Here is a 19,593-nt window from a genome sequence, read left to right as displayed (position 1 = left end):
TAACTTTATGATCATTGATAACATCTGCACCTCTGCAAGCACAAATAATGATGATTCTGCTCATATAAAGTATCTAATGCTTTCAAGTCTTCAGTTGATCAGCTGTGCGGGTCATTAAAGAATGACCTACCACAGGGCCAAAACCAGTTGTCACTGAAAAGACTAGGAGACTTGCCATGGCTTCTGTAGGTTCACGTACATACAGCATTGCACAATGGGCTAGGTGCAACAGTGAGATGGGGTTCATTTGAACCGTCAGGTACTGCCAGTGGCAAACACAATTTCAAGGGCATATCCTACATTTCCATCCATTTCACTTCGCTGCCAGGATAAAATAAAATGGGGGAAAGTATTACGTGCGAGGGTGCGCCGGCACACATGGAGAAAGAACCCTTGTACTACTCTGGCAGGGTAGAACTGAACATTTGAAACCAGTACATTATCAATAAAAAGTCAAATCAACTTTGCAGTCCTTATTTAAAAACCACCATCACTACCCCACCACCCAAACACTAGGCTCCTAAACCTGATCCAAGGTCTAGTGCTGCAATGTAGTGAGGACTCTGCCTGGACGACGACGGAGTGAGGGGCTCTCAGCCACTTGCGGGATCAGGAACATTGTGGACCAGTTTCTGCCATGTCCTATTGAATGGGTACCTCATTCTTCAAGCAGGCTCACTGAGTTCTATTTGGGACTACCCAAGCAGTAAAGTGCTACTCAGTGGGAGTAGCAGTCACAGAATCTGGCCCTGTGAACAGATGAAAGCTGCACTGGTTGGTTAGCAAGAAACGCTACATTACATTTATTGTAGTAGGTCAGATTTTTAGCCTCAAGTGTCAATACGTAATTACTGGCTTTCTAATCTCCCATGAATAACACATTTTTAAAAGTTAACAATTACTGGTGACATTTTCATGATAATTTCTATGGTTTGTAAGCATTGCTGCGGAGTAAACAGCAGCACATCTGAAAGAGTTCCTCCCCTGGAATGCACATTAACATAATTTTTATGTAGGAACATCATACTTCAGACAATGACAACAAATCAGCCATTATTCATGTGTGAAAATTAAGGCATAACTTGATGCCTCTTAGCTCTCAAAACAAAGTCCCATTACAAGAACTGTGATATTTTGAAGAGAAACAGGAAAAAATTTATCAAGTTTTTGTTATTACTGCACTATGCTCTTGCTTGATCTAGCAGCTATACTTTGGGCCTGCTTAAGTGCTTTTCATTTTTCCCATAAGCAAATTCTGGTTGAAGACCATATATCTTTTTACTCTTGTGCACTGCTAGCCTCAGTGCCTCATTATAGCAGAGCACTTTTTGAAACTGAGCTACAGCCCAGATAAATGATTATATAAAGTTTTAAATAAACATACAACATTTATGTTATGTTGTTTCACAGGGATGATTTATAGTCATTTTCTTCTTCCAGTTCTGAGCTCTGGACATAAAAGACACTGAGCTCTCTGCTGTTTATCTAAGCTAAATCCTCTGTTTGTTCTGCATAAGCGTTCTTGATTCTTTAATATATTGCAGGCTTTAGTTTCAGGTTTATTCCCTCTGGGAATGGTGGAATTAGATACATTAACTGACAAAGATAAGGTACGGACGTTGTAGCTTAATAGCCATTAAAACAGATACTATGATAACAAAAAAGAAACTAGAAAAAGAAGTTTAGATTGTGGTATTTTAAAAACATGTACTATAAGGATGAATAAATGTAGGATTTTAAATCTTCCATTAAGAAACTTCCAAAAGCCTGTGTTAAAAAAGGTGAAAGAAACAAGAACAAAAGTTGGTATTAGCGATAACCAGGAATTGCAGCTCATGAAAGCCTCATTCTTGATGTTTTCTCTTAACCCACTCCCCAATTATATACTCGTTGGGGATTAAAGGTAATATCAATTTCTTTATAAGAAAATTACTACAATATTTGATGATGCCCCCACCACTGTGATGCTATCCCATAGAAAGGAGAAAAAATAGCAATATTTTCCCTCTTGATGATGTTTAAACTATAATTCCTATCAACTTTGTGTTCGACTATTCAGCAGCTTATTTTAAAAAGGAATCTTGTGTAGTGTTGTTCTATGCTTATTCCATACTTCCATCTGTTCATAAGTGGATCTTGTTCCTCTTTGCTCAAAAGCAGATATTTGCAAAGGGCTGCAGCCACTTCTATTGCTAAGGAAAATGGAACAAATCTCTAGCTAAACCTCTGACTAAAATAAACATTATATTATTATAATAGAAAAAAATCAGTTAAGCTAAGACTTCAAGGACTATTAATAGAGGAGGTTTTCTTTTTAATAAAAAAAGTAAATCAGTGTTAACTAATATATAAGTAATAGTCTGGTGCTTTCACTGCCAAAAATTATCTAACTAAAAGTTTGAATCCAGCAGTATAAACAGCAGACCTGCCTGTACTCACATAAGCTTGTTATTTTGTGGTACGCAAGTTAGTATGTTGTTCATTCTCTGTAACAGATTGCATTCCTTACAGCATGAAATGTGTTTTTATCTGAAACTTGAGTGTTAAAGTAAGGAGCCAGCAAAATGAAGATATGGACAGCCATTTATTTTTTAATTCTAGAAGAGTTTGTTATGGCTAAGGTACATTATTTCCATTTTTATGAGGATATTTCCATTAGAACTGGAAGGACAGTAAAAAAGAATGTTTGTGAATAATTTATTCGATAACTGCTGGGGGGGGAAAGACTGTCAAATTATTTGCCAAACACTATTTGAGCATCTGTAAGTGCAGGTTAAAAAATTAACACACTCGAGAAGAATATTTTATGGAAGATATTATTCAGATAAATTTTTTGCAACAGATAATCTGATCAAGTCTAATTTTGATGTAAGCACTTAGGAAATAACATGCTGCTTCTCTTCGCATTTACCAGCCATGTATTCATTCACAACTTTTATCAATAACAATCTCACTAACATTAATTTCTGTTGCAAGAGGAACCCACCTCTCTCCTAGTATGTACAATCCAAAAAGAAAAGGGGAAAAAAAAGTTCCCTTGTGGAGCGCGATTTATCAGGTTTTTATCACCAGTTTAGAATGGATAGACTCTTCACTCTAATCTAAGCTCTACAGCACTAGCCAGGGAGTAAGTGGGAAAACAAAGAGCTGACTGCTAAATGGACTTTGCAGCAGCCGTTAGGCCTGGCCTAAACAAAGTGCATCTGTCTCTTCCTCCATCCCCCTGCTAGCTCCCCCTCAGAGATCAGATATTTTCCACCATCACAAGAATGCCAGTAACTAGTTGATATATAGGGAGATTTTTAGGTTTTGTGATTCAGCAGCTGATAGTGAGCATTCTCTGCAATAGACAAGCAGCCAAAGCTAAACAATTGCTTTCTCTGCCTGCCTCTCTCTCTCTTTGTGATCCAGTATCCCCTCAAAGTGTTTATGCTAAACTCCAGGCCAGTTTAGAGAATTTACAGCCTTATCATTGGAATTAAATTCACTGATGAGGTATGTGTCTTTGTGAAGGAGACATTTGGCTTCACACAGGCTGAGGTTTATTGTACTAATGCTTTCCTCCAGTCCCTTTAAGTTTCACTTTGAACATTATGTATCATGTTTGTTAGAATAATGATTCACTTCTATTAGTACTCCAATACTAATAAGTCAGGAAATGATTTTCCTATAAAAGAATTCACTAAAACCCTCTCAATTATTTATTCACTCAATATAAAGGATATGATAATATGCAATACTTTGTCTTAATTTTTTTCAAAGTGCCATACAAACATTAACTAGTTGATCCTCAACACTTCTGTTGAGACATATCATCTGCATTATACAGATTGGGAAACTGAGGCAGAGAGGAGCTGCCCAATGTCCACACAGTAAGTCAGTTGTCAGAGCCACAACTAGAACGCAGAATGCTCCTGTTTCCCACTAGACCACACTGAGCACTGTGCTACACCTCCAGTTCTTTTTCTCTAGAAGAGCCCAAGGTTCTCCTGAGAAGTTACATGACTGGAAAAAACACAAGTTCAATTTCAGAAATTAAAGACGAAAAAAGTATGCGAAAGGATTAAAATCCTCTCTTTAAGAGGCTCTTTATGCTTTGTTAAATTGCTAACCAAGCTAGGAAGTAATAGTTGGTAGATTTTGCTGTATCAAAAGAAAATGTAACATAGGCAACTTCTATTGACTTGCTGGAGAGAGAGAGTTCCAGTGGTGGCTAATCCCTTCCTTCCTTCATTTATTTTTGTGTATTAATAATGAGAATAATAAAACCCAGCCTTACTGATGTGCTGCTTTTCCTCTACAGAGCTCCAAGTGCTTTACAAAGGAGGTCAGTATCATTAACTCCATTTATATATGAGGAAATTCAGGCACAAGACGGTGAAATGACTTGCTCAAGGTCACCTACCAGATCCAGTCCTAGGTTCCCTTAGTAAGTAATCTTAGGATATACTGTCTCACTTTTCATGTACTACTGTAACATTAGGAGAGGTCAGCTTTGTTAACTTAAGCAGTTAAAAATGGTCATTCCACATCATGTGATTGTTTCTCCTGCTAATCCTATGTGTGTGTACTCTATTATGCTTCAACACCACCTCTGGTGACCTGTGAAAATTAAATAAAAATCAATCTTACAAAAATATTTACTCTTTTTAAAGGTTTAGAACCCTTTTATCTTTGTGTAGAACCATATCTGAACTGGACGCTGAAGCTTGAAGTTTACACATGCCTGAAATCATTGTCTTGACTAGACTTTCAGACAGCATGAACAACCACTAAAGCTCCTTGGCAGTAGAGGTAGCAGTTGAAGATGTAATTCTTTAGATTCACTAAGTCCCTGGAGTGGTAAACCAGCGACTCCACTGCTAATGGAATATTTTACCATTGATTCAATAATTTGTAGGCTGATTCTAATCTAAAAGGGACTCTAAAAATAGCATTGTGGGGTTCCATACATACAGTCTCAATGACTCCAGAGCAGATTTGCTCAGTTAACTAATAAAGGGGTGGTTTTTAAAGCTACCATTCCAGGCAACCTCAATTTGGCATCTGAAAATCAAGATGTATTAATTCTGGGACATTTATCACCAAAAGGGATTAAAAAAAAGATTCTGCATTCCAAATTCTCCCCTCAATTACTCATGTGCAACCTCATTGACTTCAGATGAGAACTAATGCTGGCCCTGCACTTAAGAGTCTTATTTTTATTGATAATGCCTGGTCCAGAATATAACCTAGCTCACTTTACTACTTACATGGGTTCTGAAGAGCTAAGCTGTAATAAATGTAACAAGTTACACCTTGCTAAAATCAGCAGATGTGACTCTCAATACAAGTATAATTCTGGTCCACTGAGTAAGAAGAATCCTTTCATTTCTGAGCTATTCTGACATTACCTTCTATCTCCGGCTGCACATCACCTCTTCTCTGAAGGGGACAAAAGCTGTGACTGAGACCAAATCAACATCACCGTGACCTTTTGGATATGGAAAGGAGCATAATACAAAAAAAAGCTGCTCACCAGCCCTGTCCAAATCACTCATCTCCTACCCCTTAAACCCGAAAAGATGTTTCTGCAGGCTTCTAAGGAGAGAAATGTGCAGCTTCCATCCCCTTCTGTACCAACCTACCCATCTCTGTTCAAATATTGGAAGACTATATCTAGCATATGGTTTGCTACTTTAGTCAGCCAATCAGATTTCTACTTTTACCCACTCTACTTTGCACATACACACAATTTTAGCCCTACAATGTGGGCATAATATTGGGGATGGGAGAAGACTCTAAACACACTCCAAATGTGACTAGTTTTATACCTTGTTAGATATAGGATGGGGGCCCAATGATTTCTTGTGCGTGCAGTAGGAAGATACAATCCTGGAGCCATAAAAATCCACTAATCCTTAAGAGACTATGCACGTGTGTTCTCCCCCTAACAATCTCAATGTTATTCAATGGCATTCACAGAGAACGGCAAGAAACCTCTAGGAGGACAAGTATATAGATTTGGATATAGTTTCAGGACTCATATGCTGCAAGTTAACTGTTCATGATAAGGTGATACAATTAAATCCACAAGTGGGGTGGAAAGCAGATGGAAAACTGGTGGTGGAACTGGTAGGAATCAGAGAGCAAAGTCATTCAGGAAAGAAGTGTGGGTAAAAAATCCCTCCTTTAAGGGCTAGATGTATAGGGTTACAAACATGCAAGTTTTCCAAAGTGGTAGCTTCCCCTCCCTGGTAGGGAGGCACAGCCATGGCACAAATTATGGTATGTGTGTGGTAAGCAGTTTTGTGCTCTTTCCTCTGACATCCTGTGAATTTGCTTCAGGTTATTCTGGGTTACTAACTCACCATTTCTTCAGCAGAAATGTTTGGGTTACAGTTAGACCATAAATATCTCCAGAGAGAGATGAAATAAAAGATGTTTCAAGCAACGTCATAAGCAGCCACTCTTAGGAAAACTATAAATAAGAAAAAAATTGTTATCTAAATGTATATATTAAAGAAGTTATACAAACCTGATGACATGCCTTGAGCATAAACATGAACTTAGTTTTTAAACTCTTTTCTCCACACAAAGTTTAAAAGGTTCTCAGAGAAGCAGCCCAAACCCAACTCTCTACACTCATTGGTGTGCGACTGCTCATAAAAATATGGGATTAATAGCATTAATTTAAACCACTGTACATAAAAACAAAGGTAATAAACTGTAAGCTCTTTGGGGTAGGGACTGTTTTCTTATGTGTATACAATGCCTGGTGCAATGGGATGCTGCTTCTTGATACAGGCCTCTAGATACCACTGTAATATAAATAAATATGCCTGATTCCAGTGTTAGCCCTGCCAATACATCTCAGATCTGATCTGTAATACCTGCTCTATTCAAGTCCTGGGCTTCTCTTTCACAAAGGCAGCCAATGCAATTGAGTAAACTTCCACTAGAATTTAAGGTGAGACCAACAAACCCATTGGTGACCAGCAGTAGAACTTGAATCATCTCCTGAAGTAAAAGACTAGTGCATCAGCCATCTGTACCACCTAGCATCAAATCAGCGGCTTGGTATAAAATACAAAATGCATAATACATAATACCTCCACCATAACGAACCCATGTTAAACTATTTACCAACTAAATATTTTGTTCAGCTGCAGTGTAATTATAAATTGATTTACTTTATTTAGCATTTTACACAACAAAACACATTCTTAAGAAACTGTTATGACTTTGAGTGATGACACTTCTCTGAAAATAATGTTAACAGTGTTTCCTCTTACAGTAAAACCAAACTCCATATTGGTTAGTAACAGCATGAGTACCTCACTGTGACCATTTGACTTATCAGATCTTGTTCTTCTGCAAGCCTAAAACATGAACCTACCATATAGGATTCATAAATGTTCTAAATTTTCATCATGTATTATTTTGTCAGTGCAACTGTGCCTTGGTCAATACACCCACATATGCACTGAAGCCATCTGATCAAACATTCAGCACACCTCTGTACTATTACACTGGTGAATTGTGTGTACAATTGTGAGGCAAAACTTTTCTCCATATCACACACATTTTTCAAAATGCTGTCAAACTGCAAGTATTTTACTTGAAAATAAAAAAGATCTGCAAATTAGTGGGTGCAACTTTTCCAAGAGCATTATTAATGGGCACTATTTTAGTCCGCTATGATGAGGAATGACAGATTTGTGGTGGGATTTTAAATTAAGAATAGAAAACAATTTCTGTACTTGCAAGAATTCAATTACTCTATCTTAAAGCCTCAATGGGGTTACTGTACATTTATACATCAGAAAGTCAGTAAATTATTTTTCTATAAATTAGTCTTTCAGAGCTGACTCTCTCCCCCCGGCCCCTTCTTTCTTTCTTTCTTTCTTTCTTTCTTTCTTTCTTTCTATCCTGGATGCCAAACTCCTGACTGCTTCTCTACCACAGAGACTTCATATCTGGAGAGCCAACATCTGTAAAAACATTTCTAATGAAAACACTACTAATACAACCCCCTGGAGAAGCAAATGAAATGAGATCTAAGTATACAGCCGCCTTTCTGCAGTTCTGTCTTTAACAATAGCAGAGCTGGTGCTTCCTATCCAAGATTTGACACAGGTCATGATCATTTAAACACAGTAGTAGCAAAATAAATAATTGAGTAAATATGTATTAACTGGTATAGACATAATTCAGTAGCACTTAACAGATGTGATAGAGAAATTCCATCCTTCGTCATTGTGTCATGGGTTTTGGGTGTCTCAGTGGATGGAAAGGAGAAGCATCTGTATTTCAGTGCAGAAGGGAGGGGGGTGAAACACATGAAACATCAGTGCCAGACATATTACCATTGCAGAAAAGGTGCAATTCTTGCAAATGGATTACAAATTGTCAAATAACTAAAACTATTATAGAAATGAAGTACAATCACTGTAATTCCACACAAAAATAGACATACAGGAAAATAAACCATGCAATTCTATTTTAAAAATCTAGTTTCAAAGCACAACATTGCTGCTTTCTTTTATATAATTCATCTGGCTGTTTTCTTTATCTACTGAATTCCATTGCTCTGCAGTTATAAACTTTTTTAAAGCCAAGATTTTTCAGATAAGCAATCTAATAATTAATAAACATTAGTTCAATTTGTTTGTACAAGTCTCAAAACCTTTAACATTGTTATTGCATGTCTACCCTTCAGTCTTTACCAAACAATACTAAATAGTTATTTCAGGTAACACTTCTAGTAGTTTAGTTTTGTAGTGCCAAGCAAGTCAGCATTGCTGATAAATATTCAATAATTAAGGTGCCTAACAAGGATGAGAAAATCGCTATCAACATGGTAAGGTTACTACATATAAGTAATGAGTTTGCAGTGCCCTCAAGTTTGACCCATCTCGTTAAAGAACTAGATTTGGACAAATATGGGCCCAGATCCTGCAATTGATTCCATGCAGGAGTTTGCCCATGCAGAGTCAATTGCAGGGTCACGGCCATCATTAGCTGGTGGATTAAAGCAAACTGAATTAATCTCCAACAGACTAAAAAACAAGAACACAGCAAACAGCCCACCGGACATCTATGACTCTTTGCATCTTTTTTCCCCAACTATGGGTCACGACCCCCTGGGGTGGTGATGAGGAGTTGTGAAAGGGTACGTAGGGGGTTAAAAACCAGAAGAGGGGAAAAATTACAAATGCAAGAAAGCATTTGCTGAATGAGAAAAAAAGATACCCAACTGTGGTACATTGCAACCAACTGTAAACTGGCACTCATGCAAGGAGCCGCGCAGCAATCAGCATACAGGTCACACAAGCATTGGGAGCGCTGCCAGAGTGGCACCTTGGCCCGCAATATGACAACATGGCAGCTGATGCTCCCACTTCTCTTGGTGCTGGATTGAGGCTTGCTAGAAAACACTAGTGGGAGCTCCCTCAAGGGAGGAGGCTCCTGGATGGGGTCAGTCATGGATGCAGCGGCTCTCATGTCTAGGTGATGTCAAAGGGGCTCCCCTCTCCCTTGAGGGAGGACAGGACTACTTGGAGGTTGTGGATGTCTTGGGGTGGGGGGGTGTGGGGAGTTCCCTGTCCACTGACTGCCATGGGGCCAGGATTTTAGCCATGTGCATAAGTGTTTGCCAGAGCTGGTGCATATTAATTCCCAAGGAACTTGACTGTTTCAGTTATTGGATAAACTCAAATAAACCCAAGTATCTTGGGTTTATGTGTATCTTTTTTGTGTCTTTTTTCCTGCCTCAATGAAACATTTTAGGGCCAAATTAAAGTGAGATTTGGTGTCACTGAATTGCTAGTGTGCTGGAACAAGACCAGAACTTAGTTAATGCAATACTATAAATGGCTTCCTGAGGCATTTAAAAAAAGCTCTGGAACACAACACATGCACACAAATACATAACACACCTACTATATCTGGTACGTACACATTTTTCCTAACAGCTCTTTTAGATTGAAGAGCCTTTGAACAAGGTATGTTTGAAAAAAAATTAAACCTACTCTGAATATACTAAGGAGCCTAAAATTCCATCCACATCCTTTTCAATCCTGGTCAAAATACAGATAGATGTAACCATTTGTCAATAGGTACCAGTAATAATATACAGAAAAGCTTTTATCTAGGGGTGACAAAATATGTGTTTCCCATTCTTGGAATACTATTTTTAAATGCAAATGGATCCAAACATCTAAGATAGCATGCCTAAAAACTGGTTTAAAAAATAAAATATTTTAGTTGATTAAAATGAAAACTGTTCATTGTGAAGAGTGCTTTAAAAAACCCACCACCACCACTATTCTTGTTATTAGACATGTAGAAGTAGCAACTTACTTAGCAACAAATGAGTTTTGAAGCTGAACTTGCCAACATTTTCATGGATTGAATATATTAAATATATGCAAGCACCTAAAATGCTAAGAATAGATTTTTTTGTAACAACAAATTGAAGGAAAATATTTTCCTCAGATATACGGTTTGAAAATAAAAACCACACTTAACCCTCTGTAAAATGTGAAGTTGTTTAAAATTCAGATTTTATTTGTTAAATAACAAAAACATGAAAATCACAAAATTTAAAATATTATGCCGTTTAAAGATCTTTACATTCGCCTAAGCCAAAGTAAACAGCACTTCAGCATTTTACAATAGTTGCCTTTTTTTTAGTCTAAGGCCCCCCTCTGGTGTTGGAAAAAATTATAATCCCAACAAATGAACAAACTTTTTGAGAAAGATGACCTTTAGAACTTTTAAACAGGTCTTCCATTCAAGGTTATAGAACACCCAACATTTATTTTATTAAATTTGCATATGATCATACATCAGTGATACACAATATGTAGCCATAATTAAATATCAGCAATTATTCTCCATGGATTTATAATGGTTATCTGAGCGTTCATTGTTCCTATTGACAGTGGAGGTAATTTTTTCCTGCTTTTTGTTTTAAACTAGTATCTTTAAACCCTTTAACATATTATATTAATATTAACATTTTAAAAAAACTGGCAAGCTTACTAGGTATTATAATTTTTTTTGTTACGAAATCTGTACATTTATTGATAAATGACCATTCCTCAGAAAAATTTTGCATTCACTTTTTTTTTTGCAAAGTATGTTGTTAGAAAAGTTGGTTTTCTTCCAAAAATGACCTAAACAAACCCCCCATTAAATAAATTATTGACCTGTGGTAGAATAGGGAAATACTGTGCTCTTTAGCAACAATATATCAGAAGTAAACCCAGAACCAATACAAAGTCCATATTCCATGAAAGCGAAGCTCCAAAAGAAGAGTTTGACACTTATTTGGCCGTCACACCATAGAAGTCCAATGATTATTTTAAAATAAAAAAAAATGAAGCTCTCTGCTTTAATTGTCTTCATTCATGTTTGAAGTGAAACTGAACTGCTGAGGTTTGTTTTCAGCACTATGACATTTGCATCGGTCACTAACATTTGTGTGAGGAGATATATGAAAACCCTAGTATTCACTGATGGGAGAAGAGATAAAAAAAATCTAAGCTTTCAGCCCTGCCCACACTATAAATTTTAAATGTGCCAATGAAGGCCCTGAAATGCAGAATGGCTCTTATTCAACAGTGGTTGTCATAAAAAAAACAACACTATTCTTTTGTGCTCTTTTCTTATGCCAATTTACAAATTTAACATTTCATTTTTTTAGCTTCTTCATATCTCAATTTCACAAAAAAATTTAAAACTGAGAACCATAGAAGGTTGAAAAAAACCTTTGTAACTTTTGCCATTTAGACCTTCATTCAGGAAAACTTCTCTATTTGCAAAAGCACTAATTATTATTGTATTGGCATTAAGAACATATTTACATTTAAGAGCGTGCTTATGTTCCATTGAACCAGTGCTTTCCTGAATAAGGATGGGCTTAAGCATACACTTAAGTGTTTTTTCTGAATTATGGCTTTAACCTCCTCATGAGCAACTTATCCCAATAGTCTCTGCATGCAAAACTCCCATTGATAGCAAAGAGATTTCCATGCTAAGAATGGTTGCAGGATCAGACTTGGAGTTACCTGATAATTTGAGGAGTTTCAGTTTGGTAAATTATAGCTCTGGTTTTGTCTTCAAAACTTTGTCATCTACAACTATTACAAGGTTAAAAGAATGCTCAGCTGCAGAATTTACAGTTTTTTAACTGTGGTCAGAGAAAATTTAAAAACTAAAATAAACTAAACATTTGCAAATGTAACAGGAAGTGACATTTGTAGAAACATTTTTTGGCTCAATTTACAAAGCTCATATCTCTGGGAATTATTGCAGTCACTTTTTACTAATACAATTTTATTGAAAAACTTATTTTGAAAGAAATCCATAAAACAAGTTTTGAAAAATACTGAAAAGAAGCTTGGAATAGATATTTTTACAAACGCTATTATAAATAAATCCAACCAGGGTGATGGAAAGAGGTAGAAAACATTTAACCAGAAAATACAAATAATATTTAAGTATATTTACATGTATAAATATATTTAACATAAACACTTGTTAATAAACAAGAAAACAACTAATGCTCTGATCCTGCCTAAACTTACACATTTGCTTAACTTCATATGCTGTGAACTTTTACATTGACTTCAAAAGGACTATGAAGTGTGTAAAATATATCATGTGCCTAAGTCTCTTCAGGATCAAGGCTTTAGTTTATAAAATTAATCATCCTATTATGCTAAAACTAAGATAACTGACTATTTAAAAAAACATTTTCCAAATATACTATTTACTACTACTTCTTTTTGCGAGCGCCTCTCTGATCTGGCGATCCAATTCACTTACTATATGGTCTTCATGGTTATACACACCTGTTCTCAGCAAGGTATCTCTCTCTTCGATCAGGCGAGTGAGATAATCATCCAAGCTTTCATTTAATTGTCTAGTATGAACACTACCCATTCGCTCAACTGAAATATCTCCGGTATCCTGTGATTGTTTTTTGTCTTCTTGTTGTTTTAACCTGACAATAAAAAGTAGTACACCATACAGATACAGAAAACATGAAATTCTGTCTTGTTAAATATATTTCAGATGGATTTCTATTGAAATTACTTACTGAAGTAGTTAAAGTCAAAGACAAAAAAAAAAAAAAAAAAAAAAAAAAGTAATCCTTGCTAGATTAAATTTAAAGGAAGTCTTGTATAGTAAAGCCTTTTGAATCCAAGAACGCATTAGATTACTTGCATATATATTACCATGATTTCATTAAGGTTTCTACATTGATAATACAATTTAAAAACCAACACAATTGACCAATCTCAGGATTCAAAATTACTAGAACTATAATAGGTGGAGGACATCATTACATATAATTAAAATATAAGCATGTGGGCCAGGGATCACTATTAGTGTTGCTTTTCATGAAGCAGTTCTGCTTAGAGTTGAGGATAAAAAAGGCTTAATGCAGAATAAGCATAATCATGACAAAAACTGGGTATGGTGGCCTTTGGCATAGATTTTCTATAATACAAGACTGTTACATTTTATAAATGAGCGATTTTTACCTAAGGGACACTAAACTGTGTTCTTTTACTGGATTGATAGCCAATTAAAATTTCTGATTTAACTGAACCTTCCCCTGTTTTGAGACAGAGGGAAAAATCCTACAAATGCTATAATACCTGTTCAGTTCATTTCTGATATCTTCCAGCTCTTTTCGCTCTGTTTTCCCCACTTCTTTCTCCTCTGCTGCCAAATAGCGCAGTCTCATGTGCTCCAGCTCTTGTTGCTGCTTTTTAAGGCGGGCCATAGCATTCTCTTGCTCACGCTAAGGGGGGAAAATCATTTGACATTGAATATTACATATAAAAAGAGCTAAATTTAACAAAGCTTGCAGTGTTTCAGAACCCACAAGTAATACTATAGACACAGTAACTAAGTAGCACAATGAGTCAATACTCTAAATTATTTTGTATGATGTTGATCACAAATGAAATAAAACTAAGGCAAAAGATTGCCTCAATCAAGATCACACTAAACGTTTGGCCAGAACAGACTGCAACAAAAACTGAGGACAAAAGTAATAGCTTTGCCAGTAGTAGACTATCAAAGGTGTATATTTTAGAGCTGATGTGCATGTGCCTTTATTTATTTATTTTTTTTTAAAAACCACTTGCCTAAACTGAAACAGACTACACTCTTGAATACTGCTCAAGTAACTACAGTGAGGGGAGGCCATACTTAGACAGATTATTATAAGTTAGTCTATGAGTTTGTCCTGGAGGTCGCGGAAGTCACAGATTCCATGACTTCTAGAGCCCTCCATGACATTTTCTCCTTCAGCCCTTGGAGCTGTCAGCTTGTGTGAGCAGCAGGGACCAAAGCTCCAAGCCACGCAGCCCCGAGTAGCACCCTCTTCCCCCATTTCCGAGTAGCCCCAGGTGGTACTTCCCTTCCTCCCGCCCCAGTTCCGAGCGGCCCATGGAATAGCTCCCATGGAAGGAGAGCTGCACCCCACCCAGCTTTAATCCTCTCCTGCAGTAGGGCGACCCATTTTGTCATGGATTCTTAGTTATTTTTAGTAAAATAAGGGATAGGTCATGGACTTCTGTGAATTTTTGTTTGTTGTCCGCGACCTGTCCATGACTTTTACTAAAAATACCCATGACTAAATCTTAGCTTTAATTATAATCAGTAAAATTCAATACAGTGAGAAGTAAAATTTGAAAACCTGTATGTAGTTGTATGTGATACTCTCTCCCTACTGGCCTTTCAGTGCACAGCACCACAGATTTTTTTTGGCAAAGGTAATACATTGTGAAAAGAACTACTTTCTAAACTGATGTCCAGTCTTAGGGCATGCCTACATGAACGTTTAGTTCGTGGCAAGCTGCGATGTGAATCCCACACAATAACCTGCCATGCACTGTCAGTCAGTGCAGATCCTGCTAATGTGCACTAGCAGATAGCATGCTTTAATCCATTCCTGTTTCAAAGTGCGGTAGATCAAACCACACTAATGAACTGGTCAGTTAAGGTGCTGGTGGCTACTGTGGGTAGAGTCACACGTTAGATTGCTGCAAACTAAACGTTCATGTAGACAAGCTCTTAGAAAATCAGGCTTGAAAATCTAAAAACAGATTTAGATTTCTTCTTATATTCATTCAATTTTCAAACTCTGAAAAAAAGCCCAGAGGGAAAAAACAGAACAAAAATTAACTCCATACACATTTTTTAAAGAACTTGGTTCAATTCCTAACTTGATTTTTCAAAGTCCCTTAATCTAAAACATAGTGGTTTGCCCAGCATCAAAGATTACATTTTATAGCAGAACCAGGGACAAAACCTAGTTCATCCTGGTGATATTCAATTGCCTTAACCACAAGGACTATCCTTTCTTTTCCTGACATATTCTGACTAATGCTCTATACAACCCTGCTTCATTATCTATCTGCACACCGTCCATCCTGTGTACTGAAAGAAGCAGGGGTTCTGTGGGGAAAAAAATAGGATGTGATCATGGTATTGAATACTACTTCATACTGCATAGGCCGCTTTAATTCTGGCATATCTTAGCTTGTGCTTGCTTGACTTTGCAACTTTAACATTATTTTAACAGTTTTTCGTATGCATTTTACTCTCCATTTTCTGACTTTAATAATAAATTTTATTTTCACACTATACTTAATTCATCAGTCCTGGCACCAATGGGATTTAGCAACTAGAAAGGAAGAGAAGAATTGGGAAAGGACAGCAACTTGTAGGAGCCAGCAACTGAAGAGAGTGTCCAACAAGAAGAAAACAGATTTTGTAATGATTAGTAAATGAATGAAGCAACTACCAGGTTGAAGGCCTGCACATTTTCTCATGAAACAGCTATGTCTCTGTTCCCATGAACCAGCCACTAAGCTACAGGCTAGATGAACGTCCATTAACTAAAGCAGAAGTAGTTTTCCTACTCATTTGCAGACTCGAGCAAAGGACAGTAAGTCTATTGTGAAAATTCCTGTCCCTACTGAAGTCAATGGGGCATTTGCTATTAAATTCAATGGGGCCAAGATATCTTAGGCTCCTAGACCTATCCCTTTTTTTAATATCACAATACGAAACAAGGCACATGATCTGTAGAAATGTACAATACTTATAGGCCTTGGCATCTGTATAATAAGGTCAAATTTCAGTACGGCAGAATAGGCAAAAAGGAGAAAGAGTAATATCCTAATTGATATGAAAGGCTCAGTTCACTTGGGATAAAACTTCCAGAATTGTTCACAATCTTACTTTTCTCCAGAACTACTGTAAGAAAGGTTCTCCTAAATGGTTAAAGCTCCAAACTCATTTAATCTGCAGGAAGAGGTAAATGCCTAAGAAAAAAAGTACTTTCATGGTAAGAACAAACACTGAACTTACCATGGGCTCAGATGAAGACTGGTACAAAGCCTGCAAGACCAGATTAAATGTACAGCTATTAAGAAATGGCAAAAGGCCAGCCTGATCATCTCGACTGCATAGAAATTTAGAAATATGAAAAGGAGGATCCAGTATTTCTCCACAGATTCTCAAAGCTCCTGGTGCTCCCACTTGAACCTGCAAGCAGTTTAGCCTTAGTGAAAAGATGAGATTAAAAAGAAAATAAAATCAGTCTCCAATTAAATCAGTGTTAAGATTAATACTCAAAAGAGCAAATCAGGCTGCATACAGAGAGTGTTAAACTTTGGTTGTACAGTTTTGATTGGATTTCAGGAGATTATCCACTATCTAAATAGAATAAATCCAGACGTTTCAGCCTATCAGTATCTAGATCGAAAGAGTCTAGGAAGTTGCTTTCAAATAGCTGACCAGGTAGTCTGTCAGAAGAGCCTCAACAACAGGTAGTCTGAAGAGGTTTGATAGACAACTTCTTGAAACAGCCACCACCAAAAGGTGGAATGCCCAACCACCACTATTATTTGATCTAGACCCACCTGATTTTCCTGTTGACACTAGTTAATAATGATAAAAGAGGCACAGGAAAACCTCACTTGACCACAGCAGGGAGACGATTCCACCTGCTAAGCCATCTTTACACAGTGTCTAGGAACAACAGGACCATTTATGTGATTGTGGGGTACAGCTATGTCTACCTGTGGGGTTCCCTAGAAGGCCAAGATCCTGGAGAGAACCTGTTGGTTTAAACTTTACTCCTTTGGCTTGATAACTAGCTCAGATGTTGAAGGATGATGACATTATGATATTCTTTGTTTCAACCCAGATCAGAATTCTGTCATCTTTGAAAGAAGAGAAGAGCTCTAAGTGCTTTCTTCTCTTTCAACGTGTTTGACTATACAAGCTGCCCAGTTGTCACACTCCGAAGGACTGTTATGGATTCTGGGGAAGGAGTGAATTTCTATAAGAAATATCCAATCGTCCTCGGGTCCAGCTATCTGATGCTTCAACTAACCTTTTCTACTGGTACTCCTGTCATGCAAAAGGAGTTCAGATGGGTACCCCATCTCCTCAAACTTGTTTCTACCAAGATCCCTATTGTGCATGATTCTGGGGGAAACTTCACGTGAATAGATTACTGGGAGAAATCTACCATCTCAGTAAACAAACAAGCTGAAAAGATGGTAGATAGTTGTAAGTTCTCTTCTTGGTAGTTCCCTTATAAAAACAAAAAGTCTGGAGAGGCTAGGAAGGAAGCCTGTCTCTGCATAATATTATTTGTATTACCACAGAATATCATGAAGCATGGAAGGTGAAGAAAGAGTCAGATGGCTGTGAATGGACTGAACAGAAGTATTCTAATTGTGTCCCTCAGTCTGTGGAATGTGTCACCCAGGAGAATAACCTGGTTGAGGTGAGAACAAGATCTGGCACCTAGGTGGCGCAGGCTCCTTAAAAGTCAAGCCCGAGCTCTTGCTGAGGTTCAGAATAAAGCTATGGTTTTGGAGAACTGAGAGAACCATGTTGGGGCCCTAGGAAGCACCCTGGAAAGAAGAAACATGACACAAGGTTATCTAAGTAATGGAATACACTGATACCTTATCATTTAAGACTGGCAATTACAATGACCAGGTGTTTCAGCGTCTTGGGGACAAAGACAGGACAAAAGGCAGGGCAACCTGTTGACAGTGTCATTTTGACAGCAAACAAGAAAACTTAAGCGAGACAGAAAGTGAAAGTACACATTTTTGAGGTTGATGAAACAAAGTCATTCTTGGCTGGATGGAGACAAATTAGGGACAGGCTAGATTCTTTCTTAGTCAAAAGAAAGTCTGGAAGTCCTCTTTTATGCTGGAATGGGCTAACAGCTAACATGTTTCCTGTGTTCAGGAGTTTCTTGATACAGAAAATCATTGCAGGAATCTTAGGAGGGCCACAAACAAGGGACAAGGAGAAGAAAAGTCACAAAGGGGGTCTGTGGAAGCCAATGGGAGGATGACCTTGTGGGAGAAACAAGGCCTACATAACACTAAGTTTGTCCTGCATTGGTCATTTCATCCTGGCAGGCTGGGTTTGTTTTTGCAAGTGGGCTGAAGTACAGCTTTACTGGAAGTGGAAGCAGAGCTGGTACACAACATGTGGTGAGAAAATGGATTGTACAAAGCAATTTTCTCTGATTGGGAAGAGAACTGAGACACTGAGCTGCTGAGGTGTGGTTCTGGAGATAGTTTAGTTTGAGTGTGCTGAAGTGCTTCCTGCCCATACAAACCAGGAACTGGTCTTCAAGAATCTTTTATCCAATGAAGATTGTGGACAGCACTTCCCAACAGTGTCAGGATTAGTAGACTGGGTACAGTATGATGATATCTGTGTAACACATTTCTGACCTAAGCAGATAAGTAAATCTCAACTAACCTGATTTCAATACAAGCCTTATACATAGTAGAAAACCAAGCCTGGCATATTTACTGCAAAGTCATACTGTATTTCATTATTGTCATAGGTTTATATTAGATACTTAGCGTAAGAACAATAAAAAATAAAACATTCTATAGCATTTTATAACTTAAGAGGGTCAAACAAAAAACATGATGTGAATTACCTGACTAGATATGTCACTGGGAAATAGACATATTTTTAGTATTGTCCATTTCTTCTTCTTTTTCAATACTACTGTATCACAAATATCTATGCCCAACCTTTTTCTGAAAAATCCATGAAAGCATATGGGAAATGATCCCAAAGACTACAACAACAATTTATGGTGCATAATACAAATATATAGTTTAAAATGCAAACCTGCATTCTAAATTACATAATACTACTTACCCAACACAGCTATTTTTATTCTTTGCAGACTGTCAATCTGTATGCTGAACATTCATATATAAACACGTGATTTATGTAATATTCTGAACAAACAGAAACTAGCTCCCCATATAATCCTCAATAAAGGAAAAAGGTCAAAGAATGTACATTGTTTGATATGGATGGGAGATTTAGTATGATTTTCACATACAGTATGCTGTGTATGATGCAATTCAAAGCTAAGATTTAGTATTAGATCAGATTAGAGGCCATAAAAAGAATGGATCCTTTGTAAAACTCAAATTTTGGGAAGGGAGGGTGAAGGAAGGATTCCTTATCCATATTTGGTAATGAAATTTGCTGCCCTTTATGAAAGGCTCTTTCAGA

The 19,593-nt window shown here is 37.2% G+C and overlaps 1 protein-coding gene across 5 annotated transcripts in view; it reads right to left on the bottom strand.

Annotated features, from left to right (window-relative positions):
* Window positions 1-7,178: 7,178 nt before the first annotated feature.
* Window positions 7,179-19,593, bottom strand: part of CEP120 (centrosomal protein 120) — a 78,618-nt gene continuing 66,203 nt past the window's right edge. For 4 of the 5 annotated variants that reach the window (XM_067568715.1, XM_067568714.1, XM_067568710.1 and 1 more), the window contains exons 19-20: window positions 13,656-13,801; window positions 10,519-12,994 (exon numbers count right to left, since the gene is read on the bottom strand). In XM_067568715.1, the coding sequence (XP_067424816.1) occupies window positions 12,757-12,994; window positions 13,656-13,801 (384 nt within the window). In that variant the 3' untranslated portion in view covers window positions 10,519-12,756. Of the gene's footprint in view, window positions 8,286-10,518; window positions 12,995-13,655; window positions 13,802-19,593 lie in introns of those variants that run through there. The other variant, XM_067568713.1, reaches the window with a different exon arrangement.

Source organism: Emydura macquarii, unplaced genomic scaffold, assembly GCF_026122565.2.
Source record: "Emydura macquarii macquarii isolate MOO-44397 ecotype Brisbane River unplaced genomic scaffold, CSIRO-AGI_Emac_v2 contig_2897, whole genome shotgun sequence".
NCBI lineage: Eukaryota > Metazoa > Chordata > Testudines > Chelidae > Emydura > Emydura macquarii.
This window is presented reverse-complemented; position numbering and strand designations above follow the sequence as displayed.